General features: G+C 33.1%; 1 protein-coding gene and 3 long non-coding RNA genes across 4 annotated transcripts in view; 1 reads left to right on the top strand and 3 right to left on the bottom strand.

Annotated features, from left to right (window-relative positions):
* The window catches only part of LOC110455870, a 9,280-nt gene extending 8,280 nt beyond the window's left edge, over positions 1–1,000 (bottom strand). The window contains exon 1 of the long non-coding RNA XR_002463513.1: positions 911–1,000. This is a non-coding gene — a long non-coding RNA (uncharacterized LOC110455870). The remainder of the gene's footprint in view (positions 1–910) is intronic.
* Positions 1,001–2,594: 1,594 nt separating this feature from the next.
* LOC110455872 lies at positions 2,595–5,572 on the bottom strand. The gene is made up of 4 exons (XM_021506281.1): positions 5,564–5,572; positions 3,697–3,795; positions 3,391–3,486; positions 2,595–2,714 (listed from the first exon to the last, which is right to left on the bottom strand). Exons 1-4 carry the CDS (start codon positions 5,570–5,572, stop codon positions 2,595–2,597), a joined length of 324 nt encoding a protein of 107 aa, XP_021361956.1.
* Positions 5,573–7,313: 1,741 nt separating this feature from the next.
* On the top strand, positions 7,314–8,701 carry LOC110455869. Its single transcript, XR_002463512.1, has 3 exons — positions 7,314–7,353; positions 7,673–7,747; positions 8,540–8,701. It is a non-coding gene; the product is annotated as an uncharacterized LOC110455869 (long non-coding RNA).
* Positions 8,702–11,509: 2,808 nt separating this feature from the next.
* Positions 11,510–14,348, bottom strand: LOC110455871. The gene is made up of 3 exons (XR_002463514.1): positions 14,304–14,348; positions 12,025–12,123; positions 11,510–11,568 (listed from the first exon to the last, which is right to left on the bottom strand). It is a non-coding gene; the product is annotated as an uncharacterized LOC110455871 (long non-coding RNA).
* Positions 14,349–16,484: the final 2,136 nt, after the last annotated feature.

Below are 16,484 nucleotides of genomic sequence, written 5' to 3'. Positions count from 1 at the left end.
TTATTTGTTTTCTTTAATTTAACAATGATAAACATATTAAGCATTGTTGTTGTAAAATTCCTAAAATGCTGAAACATAAGTCACATTTGTGCATTTTGATTTCCATTTCACTAGCGGAGTCATTGGGGAATCATAATCACGGAGATAGCGTTTCTTTAATATCCAGAACCGGAAGGCAACAAAGCGAAAAGACGAAATAACGCCAAAGCGCCAAAGCGAAAAGACGAAATAACGCCAAAGCGCCAAAGCGAAAAGACGAAAAGACGCCAAAGCGCCAAAGCTAAATAACGAAATAACGCCAAAAGGAGGGAGAAAAGACGCCATTTTATCTCTTCGCTTTGGCGTTATTTTCACTTCGGTTTGGCGTTATTTCGTTATTTCGCTTTGGCGCTTTGGCGCTTTGGCGTTATTTCGTTATTTAGCTTTGGCGCTTTGGCGTTATTTCGTCTTTTCGCTTTGGCGCTTTGGCGTTATTTCGTTATTTCGTTATTTCGCTTGGCGGTATTTCGCGGGCGACAAAGCGAAAAGATGAAATGTCATATATCAGCCACCATATGTATGTGCACATTGCGATGATTATCTGCTTGCTTAATGCAAAAAGGTGATTGTAAGCCTTTTTTTTTTGTTTCACAAGTATAACTTATACTATTATCCATATGTTGTAAAAGCGTTTTAGAGAAATTTTACAAATTAGATAGGGCGCTATATAAATGTTGTATATTTTTACTTTTATCATTATTCAGTTAGTCTCAAATAAGGGATATCATCTACTACAAACAAAACTTTACAAATCATGATATTATTCATACGACTTAAATGATTCAAGTCCATCCTACATTTCCTTTAAAATCCTTCCCTTTTTGGTTAAATCAAAATATTCCTAGAACAAAGAAAAACCTTGATGACATACCTGTACACACACTGCTAGTTTGGTCACATATCTTGTCTCGGCAGTTGTCTGGACACGATTTGTCACACTGACTGCCATGGTATCCACTGACACAAGCTGAATAAACATCACACATAACTTGGTCTGAGTATGTTTTCGTAAAAAAAGGATAAAACAAATAAAGAAGAGTTAACATTATTATGAAGTTCAGATATTGATTATGCAATATAAATATGGACTATGGAGGCACGAATTGATAAGACGTCAAGTAAGTGGTGAGGTATGCTGCTTTGCTGTTCCTAGACAAAGAACACTTGTTATTATCAACCAAATTTGGTGATTACAGTTTTTTTGTTATTCGTCACTTCCGTCGTTCGTTATACTCAAATAAGAAAGTGTTATGTCGGAAAACTGGATTTGTAGCCATACAACAGTAGACATTCGAACAACCAATGGTATTGAACTACCCATTCCAGTGATTCGTTGGGCCAATTACAAACAGTTATTTATCACAGAGGCTGCCCAAGTACCCGTTTAAGTAACCTTTACAAGGCATCGAAGCCGATACGAATACCATCGCACTTAAAGCTGATATGGTGGCAGTGACCTAGTGTTTTACTGCAGAAGGTCGAAAAACAAACTCGAAAAAGAAGTGACGGTTATGACCATGTGTGAAAAATAAAAGTCAAGTCGATCAAACCAAAACGCAAACACGAACCAGAGGTAATGTCTGAACATATGTGTGAAGTTTGTGACGACTGGAAAAGATATTAAGTCTGTAGAACAATTTCCTTTGAATTTTATTTATGTCAAAGTTACCACATCAGGTCAAAAAACGAACTGATAAAATAAGTGATTTCAATAAACACCATTGTGAAGTTTCGTAACAATCGGAAAGGAGATATTTCTGTAGAGCTGTGACTTCAAAAACGATTCTATACATCTATTTATAGTTACGGTGACCTAAATGTTCGTGACAATTTGAAAAGAAATGAAGGCTGAAACGTGATGACGCAAACAATTATATCGAATTCTATTGATAGTTAAAGTGACCTAGTCGAAACGAAAACCCGAATAATAAGCAACGTGGTTGTTTGAAGTTTCATGAAAAACGGATAAGGAATGAATGTTGATAGGTGACGCCGGTTGAGACGAATGTACGACATATCCCTATATACCCTCGACAACTCGTGGTACGATCATATTATATACATGATACACAAATGAATCAAAGTATATTCAGTTAACATTTACCACACAAAAAGATAGATTTGCATTTTAAGAGTGATAAGGGTTCATACAGTTGTGTGACCGCACCACGCACCAAACATAGCGTGCGCATATCGTCATACATCGTACACACACCGTCCGCACATCGTCCACACATGGTGCGCACAACTGTGCGATTAAACAATCGTTCGCCTCGTCTTCTTTCATTACTATTTAGGTGCAAATGCAAAATTTGAGCTTGACGTACGGTTTAACATTGATTTAAACACGAGTTTATAGTTGTAAAGATTAAAAAAAATGATATTATACATTAAGCTGATAAGTTCGACAAGCTGGACAAATATGAGCATAAGGAACAAGCAGGTTGATTAATAGTATATCAACCATAGTGTGAATAGGAATGACTATACGTGTACATAACATATATTAGAGTCTTAGACTTGTTCAATATTCAAATATCTAACGAAAAGTACGTTTAATCAATATTATGATATACCTGTAGTACAGAAACCGTTGTCCTGGGAACATGTGTTGTATTTACAGTTGGCTGGACAGGTCTGATTACACATATTACCATGGAACCCACCAACACATTCTGTAATTGATAATCAATTATTTAAAATTAATTTTTGATCATATTTTCTTTTTTTCTCAAAGAATCAAATCTTTATTAATTTTGTCTTTTTAAGACAACCAGGAAGGTGGATACCTCGATACCTGATTAACTATAGACTTTTTTGTACAAACATTGGAGGGGATTTATTTTTACTTAATAAAAGATCTCTAAGAAAATAATCATTTCCTATCTCATGAACACCTCTGTAAGAAATACCAGGTGGCATAGGACTAGTAGTTAGCGCCTGATTAGGCAGCACCTGCGAATTCCTCAAAAATTGTATTGATTATTGTATATGCTGATTGTATTAATTGTATATCTATGTAATGTAAAGCGCTTTAGAGTGGCTTATGTTAGCTAGATAGGGCGCTATATCAAATGCTGTATATTATATGATATAAATATAAATCTTATAGAGTATTATGGTGTTTTGAATGCCATTCCTAGGTCATGGAACTCTATTTTACTTCAAGAAAATGAATAGATTGATGAGAAACAAAGTAACTTTTACTAAATATTTAAAGAAACATGAGAAATTAACAAAGTACTATTTATAACTATATGCTGAAATCTGTTACTGAATTACAAATGAGAAGTCAATGTTTAGACAATACCGCATCAAACAGAATTACATGTTTATGGATATTATATTCACCTTCACAGATACTAGTATCCTTGGTGCACATATTGTCTTTGCAATTGATTGGACACGGTTGTTGACACATGGTGCCATGGTATCCTGAATCACATCCTGAAAGTACCAATTGTGTGCAATGAATAATAAACGAAACAAGTACAATATAGTTCGCAAAGCTCTATGCTGAATGAGTGTGAAAACATATATACGATAGAGGTTTACACTCTTTGGTCATGATATAAGTACATGTATAAGTATATCTTGGTTTTTGCTCAATATTCAAATATCTAACGAAAAGTATGTTTAATCAATATAATGATATACCTGTAGTACAGAAACCGTTGTCCTGGGAACATGTGGTGTTTTTACAGTTGGCTGGACAGGTCTGATTACACATATTGCCATGTAATCCAACAAGACATTCTGTAAATGTTAATCAATTGTTTGAAATTCATTTTGATCAATATTTCCTTTTCCTCAAAGAATTAAATCTGTATTAATTTTGTCTTTTTAAGACAACCAGGAAGGTGGATACCTCGATACCTGATAAACTTGAGATTTTTATGTACAAACATTGGTGTGAAAAAGTTGCTTTCTTAAAAAAACATCTCTTAGAAAATAATAGTTTCTCATCTCTTGAACACCTCTGTGGGAAATATGATATAAATATAAATCTTATAGAGTATTATGGTGTTTTGAATGCCATTCCTAGGTAATGGAAATCTATTTTACTTCAAGAAAATGAACAGATTGATGAAAAACATCATTTCTAAGGATCAAATCTAAAATCCTTTTCTAATACCACGGAACAATTAGTAAACAAGTCACGAATTAAATAGCTATCCGAGATCAGCATCTTTAAACAATTCTGCATAAAAAGATAAAATAAAATAAAACACAACCAACCAGCTAACGTCACGATATCCAACGGGACACTTTTAGATAAATATCAATCTACTCCATACCATATTATGATTTCCAAGAATGCTCGTTTTTTTATAAAAAGATACGTCAACTTTCAATGCTTTTACAAGTTCGTATTTCCGGCGTGTTTTTCTATCAATATAACGCAAAACAATAGGGTCACGGAGGCCCTTGGACAGGTGTAACTGTACCCTGAAGGAAAGCTTTGGTATTTTAAATCATATACATAGTTTTAATACTTAAGATTCAGAAGGGGCTCTGATTAAATTTCCTCTCCAAAATTCCATTCGTCTTAATAAAATAAACTTTTGAAAATGATGTCCAAATAAATAGCGTCGCATGACATATAAATCACGACATTTCGGTTTTGGTAATTATTCTTACCTTTTAATTATCTATGTAATGATATTCAACAGCCAATGAAGCTTTTATACAGTCAAAAGGTCATAAAAGTATCATAAAGAGAAAACTGCATACATAAGACTACTATTTTGAATTAAATGACAGTTTTTTGGGCCGTTTTCCAACAAATGTCCCGTTTTGCGTACTGTGTCGTTTCTGGATGATCTTATGTAGTATGGGTAACACCCTAGAGTTTTATAAAATACACTGTAAACCTGACATTAGCCAACAAACTTGAGAATGAATTATTTTTAAATCTATGTTGTATTTAAACAATAAAATCGTCTATTGAGGCAGATATTGATCAACTAAGCCTTTGTGTCAATTGAGATATATGCAAAGCAATTTATTTTGATTACATGAAAGTAAATAGTAATTACGGAATACTTTGTGTTATTTACGATATATTATGCTCATTTGGCACAACTATTTTCTGTAAAACTTTGATATGATAATAATACGTAGGAACAAAAATCTTATAGCCATTTAGCAACGGAAATATAAACCCATTGTTATATTAAACGACTTACTAGTTTAAAGGTATTGCTACTTATTTATATTAACACCTGTGGTAAAAATGAGAACAAATGATAACATTTACTTAGTTACACATTTCGTTTTCTTTACCACATATTTTGTTTTTGCAGTTATCTGCACATAATTGATCTCCATAGTACCCATAAGTGCAAGCTTAAGAAACGTGACAAATCATTTGACCTGGTGTATCTAAATCAATATTAACGTAAAAAGATACGTGGAAATCCAGTTCGATTTGAGATCCTATATTAGTTAAAATATAAGTAAAGCTTATTGAAGGGGAAATGCTCACAGTATGTTAACAAATGTGCTGTCATATTAGACTTACATCCGACATGCTAGCATGAACTTATCTTCGACTTAATATTCATTTTCCACAAAATACTACAACCTAGTAATCATTCATTTACATCGAGAGTACAAATTGTCTATTTTCTCAATTACAGTATGTTTATTGTTTATAATGTAATGGTGTATTGCTTATTTCAGCATAATAACTTTTTATAGTTTATAATTTAGTTTAGTTATATATTTAAATTGGCACTATCATGTTCTGTAAATCTAAAATGAGAGATAATATAGAAATATAAGAAATCATGATATGGTAGATAGGATTTAATGAGTTAAGTCCATCCAACATTTTCCTTCAAATCCCCTTTTTTTGTTAAATCGAAATATTGCTAAAAGAAATTATACACAACTTGATTGGCATATTACGTCATCGACGCCCATCTTTAATCACGTGATCAGTCGGCCATTAAAGTCATGATTACTAAGGTAAACAACAATGGCGGACACCTCAAAGTACCAAGGCGGCGGTGGAGATTGTTGTGCTATTGTCGGGCGTTCAAACAACAGAAAGAAATGGTTTAACTGGAGATTTACAGTATGTGACACACATGGTACTTTACATGACGAATGTCCATGTTTGATCCCCTCTTCGCTGTATAAACTGCCAGCCAACGAGTGCCAAATATTGTGTTGGGTAAAAACCATCAACAGGAAAGATTTACCAAAGCGAGTTTTTTGTTTGTTCGGATCATTTCCCAGATGGGCGTCCAACCGAGAAGAACCCGATACCAAGCATCGGAATGGGTGTGTAACTGTAATTGTGTTTTTTCCTCATTTGAAGCATTCAAAGTTTTCAGGACAAAAGACAAAAACGAAACCAAACATACTGTCGTGAGTACATGTACACAGAGGTCTGGTCGAGAATTGTTTACAGATATATTTTGAAGAAAAAAATAAGATGATCTCCCAATAATCGTTTATACCATCACTGGGGGTGGTAATTTTACTGAGAATTGATTTAAACTCCTAAAACGTGTTGTATTAATCTGAACACTTCAGTTTAGGTTCAAATAACTATAACAAATAATCAGGTCCCTGTGTACCAGGCGGGCTATCATGCATGCACCGATTTCAAAATAACTATGCATGCTGTCAGTCTGTTGAACTGGCATTATTATGTATATNCCCCCCCCTCCCACCACCAGGACAACCAATTTTACTTTATTTAATGTATACAAATGTATCACAAAGTGGGGAAAGTTCGAAATCTTTAGTCTACCTAATAGTGTAGTCTTAGGCTTCATGATTGATGTTTCTCCAGAATGCACAGAAATGCATTAATTATTAATTGATAATGCCTCATACAAAAATGCTGTGTCTACCAAATACATATGTAAAGTAAAATTCCTACCCAAAATTGGTGCCCTTTTATGATGGGCAGTGAAAAAAGTCTAATATTTTATTTGCTCTTGATATATTAAATAACAATATTTTGAAAAATAATTCTTATCAACCGTATACTTTCTCATAAGGTTAAAGTTCTTTTCTTTGAAAATATTATAGTCTGCTTAATTCTGAAATTTCCCATGATAAAATGTCAATCCAGTCCCTGTTTCAAATGCTCTGGCAATTACTAACAAAAATATTAGTTATCATTAATGAATTGAATTCATGGAACACATCTATTGGTTGCACATATTCATATCATGCAAATTTTGATGTATTATTTTCCCATTTTATTAATGTAGGCTATGCAAATCTTACTATCAAAAGCAGAAGAATCCTCAAAAGAAAGATACAGACTGATGAGAGCAATGTAAAGGAAAGGTAATTTGTATTTATGAAACTCGACAGTCCATTAGTTATGCTAGTTAATACAAACCATTTTAAGTGTTACTTTTAGTTGAAAGCAATGCTATATAGTTATAATTTCAAATTCATATGGAAACATATTAACTGATTCTAAGGTTTTAAGATTAGTGATTATTCCTGGGTATAATTTCCATTTGTACAATCGAAACTTGGATATCTGTATTTGTCATTAAACTATAAGGCATTAATAAAATCAATATTAATTATATGATCTTTATAATCATCTTCTTTTATGTTTTTTTATGTTAAGTGTTTTATTATTTTATTATTTTAGATATTCACTTAGGACCAAGGAGACTGGCGAAATTCTTAAGAGAAAGTATGCTGATGAGAGCAGTTTCACGGAAAGGTATAATTAACTGTCCAATTCTTGAAGAATGTAATTGAATAGTATTCAAATGATGTACAGGTCTTACCCACTGGTCCTTAAATGGAGCCTCAGCCAGAGGTCAAAGTTCAACAAGGGCAGTAATCGGTACTGAGCTACTGTAACACATATCTACTATGTTGGCATACTGGATGTTACATTGATCATTTGGGTCATAATTTGAGACACGGCCAGGAGTTCACTTCAATAGAAGCCGTGATAAGAACAAGTACTCAGCAACAAAAATCTGTTTTCACAAACATTTGAAATGGCTTTGATGTGCAATTCGAAAACATCCAAGACCCAGGCTCATTTACAGAGCCACGGTTAGGTGTACAGTTAAACCTAGGCTATGCTAGAATCATATTGAACAACCAGAATGCCCCAATAAGGATCTTCACCATTTTAAAAGTGGATATCTCTCGATAAAATGTTCCCCAAAGGTGTATTTTTTTCTTTTTATGTAATTAATGTTATTTCTTATCTAGGGAGAAATCATGATGGGTAAGTAAAACAAAGTGAGTAATCAAGGCCCACCTGCCTTTTGTTAAATGATAGGACAATATATTTCGCTTAATATCACTTCTCATTTGTCAACTAAAACCATGACATTAACCGGAAATTGACATAAATAGAAAACATATTTTTGCTGACCATTTCAGGTGTCAAAAACCGGCAGTGACCATATTTAAATGTCGAAGTGATATGGTTTTAGCACAGACTTAGATAAAAAAAATCCATGGTTTTATTATCATAATTATTTTTGATTTTCAGTCAGCCACTAGTGACAGCAGATCACGACCAAACGAAAGGCATTGGTGTGCAAACAGATTTGGAGACTATCAATTCAAGTACGCAGTGGTGTGACAACAGTCTACAAGATCATGCATACCATGTACAAGTACCTGGCAATTGTGTTAGCCATTGTGATGCCAGTACTCAGACACCATCAAATCACAGGTATCAAAAGGTGTAAATTGTACAACAACTCATGTAAACATGTCTTGTGAAAAGCTGAATACAGATTCAGAGTCTCATGAAAATAACTGTTACAAGTTTATTTACTTGTATACATGATTTTTTTCAGATTTCAACAAAAATTGAACAAGTACACTTCTAAAAGGAATCATGTGTAAGCGATATCCAGTATCTACGACACGTCAGTATGTATACAATGTAACACGTTATTTTGTATTGAATAATAGTATGTATGACATGGTAGTACATACATGTATGCATATCGCAGTAAACTGAATGATTAACGGATATCTTCCTATGCAATGGCACAATAAGTACGAAGGGACCTTAACCTTGGAGACTAATTTTTGCTCGGAAATATATGATAAAAGAACATGAATAGAAAAAAATACATTGTCGCAGAAGGCATAAATCGCCTTTTTGAAGATGTTTAATTCCTCAGGATCCAAATTTCATTTAACTTTACGGTAAATTTCAAATATTTGTATCAAAACTTTACCTGGAGGTGCTGGCGAAACAATAAGTCAAAACGAGTGACACAATTAAAACAATTGAAACATTACCTCTCCGTTAAAATAACGAAATATATACCCCAAAACATACCTATATTTGTCTTTATTGCTTTATAATCTAAAATTGCCCGATATTTTGCTTGAGGCAATAAAAACAATATGTAATATTGTTTACTGATATCTAAATGTCCTTAATTCTACTGTCAAGTAGTAAATTTTCTTTTGTCATCGTTAATGTTGATCGGAATCATTTAAAAGCATTGTAAAGGTTGATATAACCACTTGAATTATGTATTGAAAACATTTAAAAAAATATATCAATGGGTATCAACGCTTATAATTATAATGACTTAACAAAGTAGTTAAAGCTACTTAAAGCAAATGAGTTGGAAATAAAAGTACTTGTATCAACACTCCCTATCCCATTTTGTTAATAGAAGAACTAACGATCACAATTTCCGGATGTTTTGTCGCAAACAGGATCGGCACAGTTCGGGGAACAGGCAACACAAAGAGGCCCGAAGAAACTGTTTTCACAATCTGATAAGGTATGAAATTAATATGGGATACACTTTTTTTCCGTTATGGATAGTATCATCAAAGCAGAAGGCTAAGACATATTAAATATGCAAATAAGTGTTTTGTTTACTCTACCGAAATACACATGTACCAATGGTTCAATGTTTCAAATCAATTTGGTTGAATTTCGAGTACGAAGGAAACCATCGTATCCTTGTGTGAATGGTTGCATTAATGGATGTCAAAATACGATTTCGAGAGAACACGTTTGAACTCGTTTAAACCAAACAAGCATCACATAATTGCTTTTAATTAATCCCCAGTACAAATGCTTATTTTCGTTCTAGATTGAAATACAAACATTTAAACTGATAAAGGTTAACAACATAAAGCGATGTACCTTTAGTTACAAGCATTCACGTTTGAAGAGCAGCATAAATAAAAAAAAATGCGGAAGGATGTATTTCCTTTTACGTAAGTGGTGCGGTATGCATTTAATACATATGCAATTACGCTAAGGAAAGGTTTTGTCTGTGATGCTAAGAGAATGGAAGGGGATCAGATTCACAACAAAACCCTCATTCATATCCGATTTTAGTTTCAATCGGCACTACCGTATTCCGTGATATCAATATATGAGGATGCAAACAACTACATATTTGGCTATATAAAAATAGACTTCAAACTACCCATGTCATTGAAAATGCTTTTTGTGTCAGGAAAACTTTTATCTGAACCAGAATTGTGCAGTCCTATTTAAATATTTATTTGATTAATCGTATCATTGCGTACGAACACGTTCCCTCACAGAAACCGTTTTCTTGATCATTCATTTCCCCCTGACAGTTTTCCCGACATAATTGATCATAACTGTCGATCGAATTGACAAAAGCTGAATAAACATGGTACATTCAATTATTGGATGGTGTTTCGACAAAACATTACAAAGCACACCAGGTACTTTTAAACCAAACAAGTGAAGTCAAATTAAATCCAAGACCATATTTCAGTAAGGCCTTAATGAAAAAGGTGATATTACAAATATATTACCAAATGTGCCATATTATCAAATTAGTACTAAAAGGGTGACAAAGTATTTGTAAAGATATAAGACAATGTTTATTTTATTGAACTCCGTTGAAATAGCATTTACAGTCAATATGATTGACACAGCTTTGGTAGCGCACGGGCATCATGAAGTGTTGTCCTCCAAAGCCGCAAACAACGTTATAGTAAATGTAGAGTGGTTCATCTGTATAAAACGTAACCTTTTTTATCTGCAAGTTACTGTAACTAAATCAAAGTTGACTGATTGAAATATAAAGTGTATAATTTATACCTTTGAAACATCATAATCTTATATTTTCTGTATACGACGTACTTTGCTGGCCAATATTTATCACATCGATCGCCATTAGAGACATGGTATTAAAATATTTCTATTTCAAAATTCATTACTACAATTTCAATTTATCTTTCACTTATATATGTATAATCTACACCACAAGTAATTAAAATAATGACATGTGTCGTAGTACTGTAATATTAGTCGCAGTAATGACTGACAATGAGACACTCTAGGAAAGCAATACAAAAATCAGTATCTACACATCACTGCATGTTTATCATGAAAATCACCCAAACAAGTATTGTACGTTTTAATCTTAGATACCAGTATTATGACTTTTTACTTACCTGAGCAATGACCGGACTCCACATTGCACACGCCATTCAAACAATTTGTCGGACAAGCTGTACAAACAAGCCCGGACTTATAAAATCCCGGCGCACAGTCTAAAAATAATAAGACGTTACTGTGTATAATATGTTATTTATCAAATGGAAGTATCAATACAATGTAACAGTTAGTATAATATGTTTAAAGGCAATGGCATTTCATTGATATCAAGAAATATTGAGATAAAGAAAAACAATAGTAAACATCTTTATGGTAAATATTCGTCATGTAATTTGTATGTCAACGAAAGAAATTATCTTATATTCTAATGATATATAAATAAATGTGTAAATGACAAACTTTTCAATGTATTTTTTTTCAGGTGCATAGCAACACTGAATATCTGACACAATGGCAATATTTGTGCAACACGTAACGTTTTCTTTGGTGAATAACACATTTTTTGTATAATTTACTGGAGTTTTGTAAATTTTCACATTTGTTCGATATATATCGATATGAACATTCGCCTATAAAAGTTAAAAAAATCAACTCAAAATGTATTTACTTACATGTACACTGACCGCTGTTAGGATGACACAGGCTATTAACACAGGTTGTATCACAGTTTGAATCACAATCTCCGTCACCATATTTCCCTACTGGACAACCTGAAATGTGTATATCTTTTGATGTAATTTGTACAAAAATCCTTTCCTTCTTAAACGAGCTTTATTATTTTATGCGCTAAACACTGAAGTATGGTACATTGAAATATGAACATCAATACGAAGCCGCTATTAATTTCTTGGATTAAATTGATTAAGGTTATGATCTCTCACCAAAAGCATCTACAGCAAAACAAGTCCATTAAATGTACATGTGTAACAAAAATAAAAACAAAAACAACTTGAACATATTAAATAAAGTGACAGACAATTACCTGATCATATGCGCTTAAAACAAATAAAAACAGTTATACAGGTACAATGTCTAAAGCCATTTTATGTAAGTTTGTCTCTAAATTACAATAGGTGTCATGCACTATACAAATGGCTACTAAAAAAACGTATTTTGACCTGCCTTTAAAATGTGTACTATTTCTGCAGCAGGTGCTTACTTTATGTTAACAGTTTAGGATTACATGCACAAAACACATGTTGTTTTGTAATTAAAAATGTGAATTCTTTATTAAGATTTTTTTTATTGCCTTTACACCAAGAATGAACCTGTTTTTCCATCATATATAACTCACATTTGTTGGCCTGGATGGAAAAAATAAAGGATCTTACTACGAGAGGAACCCAGAGTACCCGGAGAAAACCCACATAGTCGGGCTAGTGATTCAGCACCTGTTAACGTCTGATCGAGGACACCCTTGCAGATCGGGGATCGGGAAATGAATACACCTGGTGTTATCCACTGCATGTACCGTAAGAGGCGATTGATGTAAAATATGTAAAAAAAAAACACTGCAGAATTTGGGATTTGCTTTAGTGTCCTCTATTTGAGGTCACAAAAGCGACCAAATAAATCTGCTGCACCCATTGCAATATTTGGGATCTTTACATTTCTCACTACTTCTAGCTACCTTTTATTTCATAGCGCCTTGCTTGGCAATACCTCACTTTTAGCTTTAAAGTTTAACGTTTCTTCAGGTGAGAATGGCAATTGGTTCTGTACTCAGGCCAGAACATACCAAAGTCTTTAAAAATGGCAGATACTATTACCAGTTTAACGTTAGGCATTTAGGGTAATAGCAACATCTGCTTCACCCTTTGTCAGTATAATGTAACAGGACGAAATACTTTTACAAGGTATTCCAATGAGATAGCACTTTTAAGTCGGCATCAGATACGTGCTATCACAAGGAGGCAATTACAACAACATACCCTGCCTCCAGAACAGATACATGCATACATGCATACGCAACACAAATGGGAGCACGTCCTTAAATTGCCATAGCTGTTAATAGGACATTAAACATTATAAAACCAAATCCATCAGGGAATCGGACATAGGATTAATAATACTTAATAATCACTATTGTTTTGATAAGTATTAAGATGACCATAAATTTATTGGAAAAAAAATAAATGAATATCAGTTAAGTTTGATTTTTTTTTAAATTTACATGTTTCGTGATGTTCAATAGGTACATGTGAAAAAAATAATCATTTGATTCTACTCTAATATTTTCTAAATTCTTTTATTTTTTTCTTGTAAGATTTGTCTCCCTTCGCATACCATAGTGATCCAAACCATTGATAGGTTTTGGTTTGATGATTTTCTTGCAATCTTTGTCATAATGTTGTTTATTTCTATAATATTAAAGCTATTTTCTAAACGAGCAGATTTCCACAACCTTGACGCGTACATGTACGTTACATCGTATGATGAACATCAGTCTGATAGCTTACTGACAATAAAAATAAAAATTGGCGCGGCAAAGTATTTTAGATATTTCGATATTTGATAATAGCCGGGTATAGGGATTAATCTGGAAATCTCAAACAACATGGAGTATGAATTGGAGTAAATATGCTACACATTCCAGACAAATTACCAGGAACGAAGCATGTTATTTTGGGTAAGCAAAAATCACCACTTACATAGCCTAAATAGCAGGAGCATAAAAGCCCGGGTGGTGAATTGTTCAAATTGCGACAAATACTATTCTTATGTTTCATTCTTGTCAATTAGTTTATTTCTCTTTTACAAAATCTTTAGTTCGTTGATTTAAGTTTTCAGGGCACGAATGACATACACACACAATACAACCTAATGGAGACTATATACATCATATGACGTCTCAATGGTTTAAATCAAACTACTGCACGAATACACTCACCATAAATTTGTACTTCACAGAGCTCCAGTATAGCTTGTGTAGTGTACCAAGAGTAAGGTTTTTTTTGACGGTCGACGTAAATTGTCAGGTATCGGGTGTTGCCTGTACATGATGTGATTCGTGGAGTTAGGTCCACCATACTTTGTTGAGAAGTTGTGTCTGCATAACAACTGCCACTGTTTCTCCAACCTGTTGTATTTGTCAGGTATATTTGATGACCAGCGAATCGACCTTTTTGCTCTAATGATCCCTCATCTGAATGAATACAAAGGTTAATAATCACAAGTTTAAGTGTATTGATATTTGGAATAAAAATTTGTTTCGTTTCTGCTTTCATTCCATTAATATATAATATGTATCCTGTCAGACAGCAGTAGCCATTTTTTAATTATTTCTTTCTTATACTTCATAACTGGTTTACAATGATATCTATTTTTTCGCTGATTTTTGCTGTAAACAGATACAGACGAAAAATAAACGGTTAAATAAGTTTTAATGTATACAGCTTCATATGTAGTAAAACGAATGATGACCATGATTCCTGTCGATTTCTTCCGGAAGACCTACTTATGAAGTCGTTACACCTTTTGTAAACCACAGGATTCTAACAACAAATACGTTATGTACTTTTTAATCTGAATAATCTGCGATATTACCCCCTATTAAAATATGTATCCCTACATTTGATTTTTTCTGTAACAGAAATAGTTCAAACAAATTCATCTGTTGAACATTCTTACGTCGAATTAGTGTGTCAGAGATGTGAATGTTTTGTCCTGAAATGTATGCATGGAGCTAATGATTTCTATTATCTGAATTCAAAGCTGCAACTATAATACCATGTTTATGCTTTTTATCAATATCTTTAAAAACCTGCATATGAACAGTAACCCCAGATAGTTTGGACCGATTTATCTCAGAATTAGTCACCTGTCTGAGATTTTTAAACATTGTTTTTTCAATCAAACCCTTTCATATGAAAATGCTAGTGTCTATATAATCTCACTACAATCGATCAATGTGTTGTTATAAATACAGAATATCTTAAGTTTTAGACAAGAGATCAAATGGGCATGTACTGCTCACACCTGCCTTTCAATACTGTTTGATATCACAATTCCAAGTCCGTAAACTTCAAAGTTTGTCAGGATAAATTGTCATGAAGCAGTCAAGGTAACAGTACAGACAAAGTATCTTCATTCCATTAACTTCAATTCCGTCTTTGCGTATTGCAGAGTTATCTTCTATTGGGAGCAGGTATTGATTGTAACGTCATTGGTTTGTGCGAGAAAATTAGGTCGTTTTCTCACAAATTGATGACGTTACTCTCACATACAAGTGACGTAACAATCAATACCTGCTCCCAAGAGAAGATAACTCTGCAATACGCAAAGACGGAATAGCTTTCTTAAGAAGTTTGACAAACTAAATTGTGATACTTTCCACACTGGTTAATGTAATTCATTCAAGGAAAAAAAGGATATATCTTCGCAAGTAAAACACTTCATGTTACTACATTAGACCCTTAAGTACCATAAGTTTTTAACTACATTAACATAACATTATTGACCCATAAAACCTAGAACGTATGTCTAGGTTCTTTTTTTAAACTGTGCAGAACTTCAACTAAAATGTCTATCTGTTGGTTCTTCATAAAATGTGATTTGAGGAATTTTTTTGTTTTACATGTTTGACACTTTTGACCGTTAATTTCATAATTGTCTATGGTATATATCTTACAAACAATGGAAATTTGGAAACATGAAGAGATTATGAAATCACCCTTCTTACAGTGACAAACATAACCTACACGTCTGATTTACATTATAAACATGTAGTAATATTAATATGGCAAAATTGACGTTATTTAAGGAGAGCATAAATACCAATTGTTGCAGCTATAACACATTAAAGGGTTGCAACAAGTTTTAGATAACCAGTCATACATGAACTGGTCACAAGAAAAGGCGCGTTGTCAATACATTTACATTGTTTGGAACATTTCGGATAGTAAAAAGGCTGAACAAGATTAAGAACACATGTACATTTGATATGATCTAATATATACGTTCAGTATCTGTAATGAATATCTTGGTAGTTTTTATAATATATGCATTTTGACCATTTAATTAAGTTGCATTGGAAAATAAGTAAGGACGAATAACGTCATATGAAACACAT

Source organism: Mizuhopecten yessoensis, unplaced genomic scaffold (assembly GCF_002113885.1).
Source record: "Mizuhopecten yessoensis strain PY_sf001 unplaced genomic scaffold, ASM211388v2 scaffold8389, whole genome shotgun sequence".
NCBI classification, from domain to species: Eukaryota; Metazoa; Mollusca; class Bivalvia; order Pectinida; family Pectinidae; genus Mizuhopecten; species Mizuhopecten yessoensis.
Note: the sequence above shows the minus strand (reverse complement) of the source record. Positions and strands in the feature narration are given on the sequence as shown.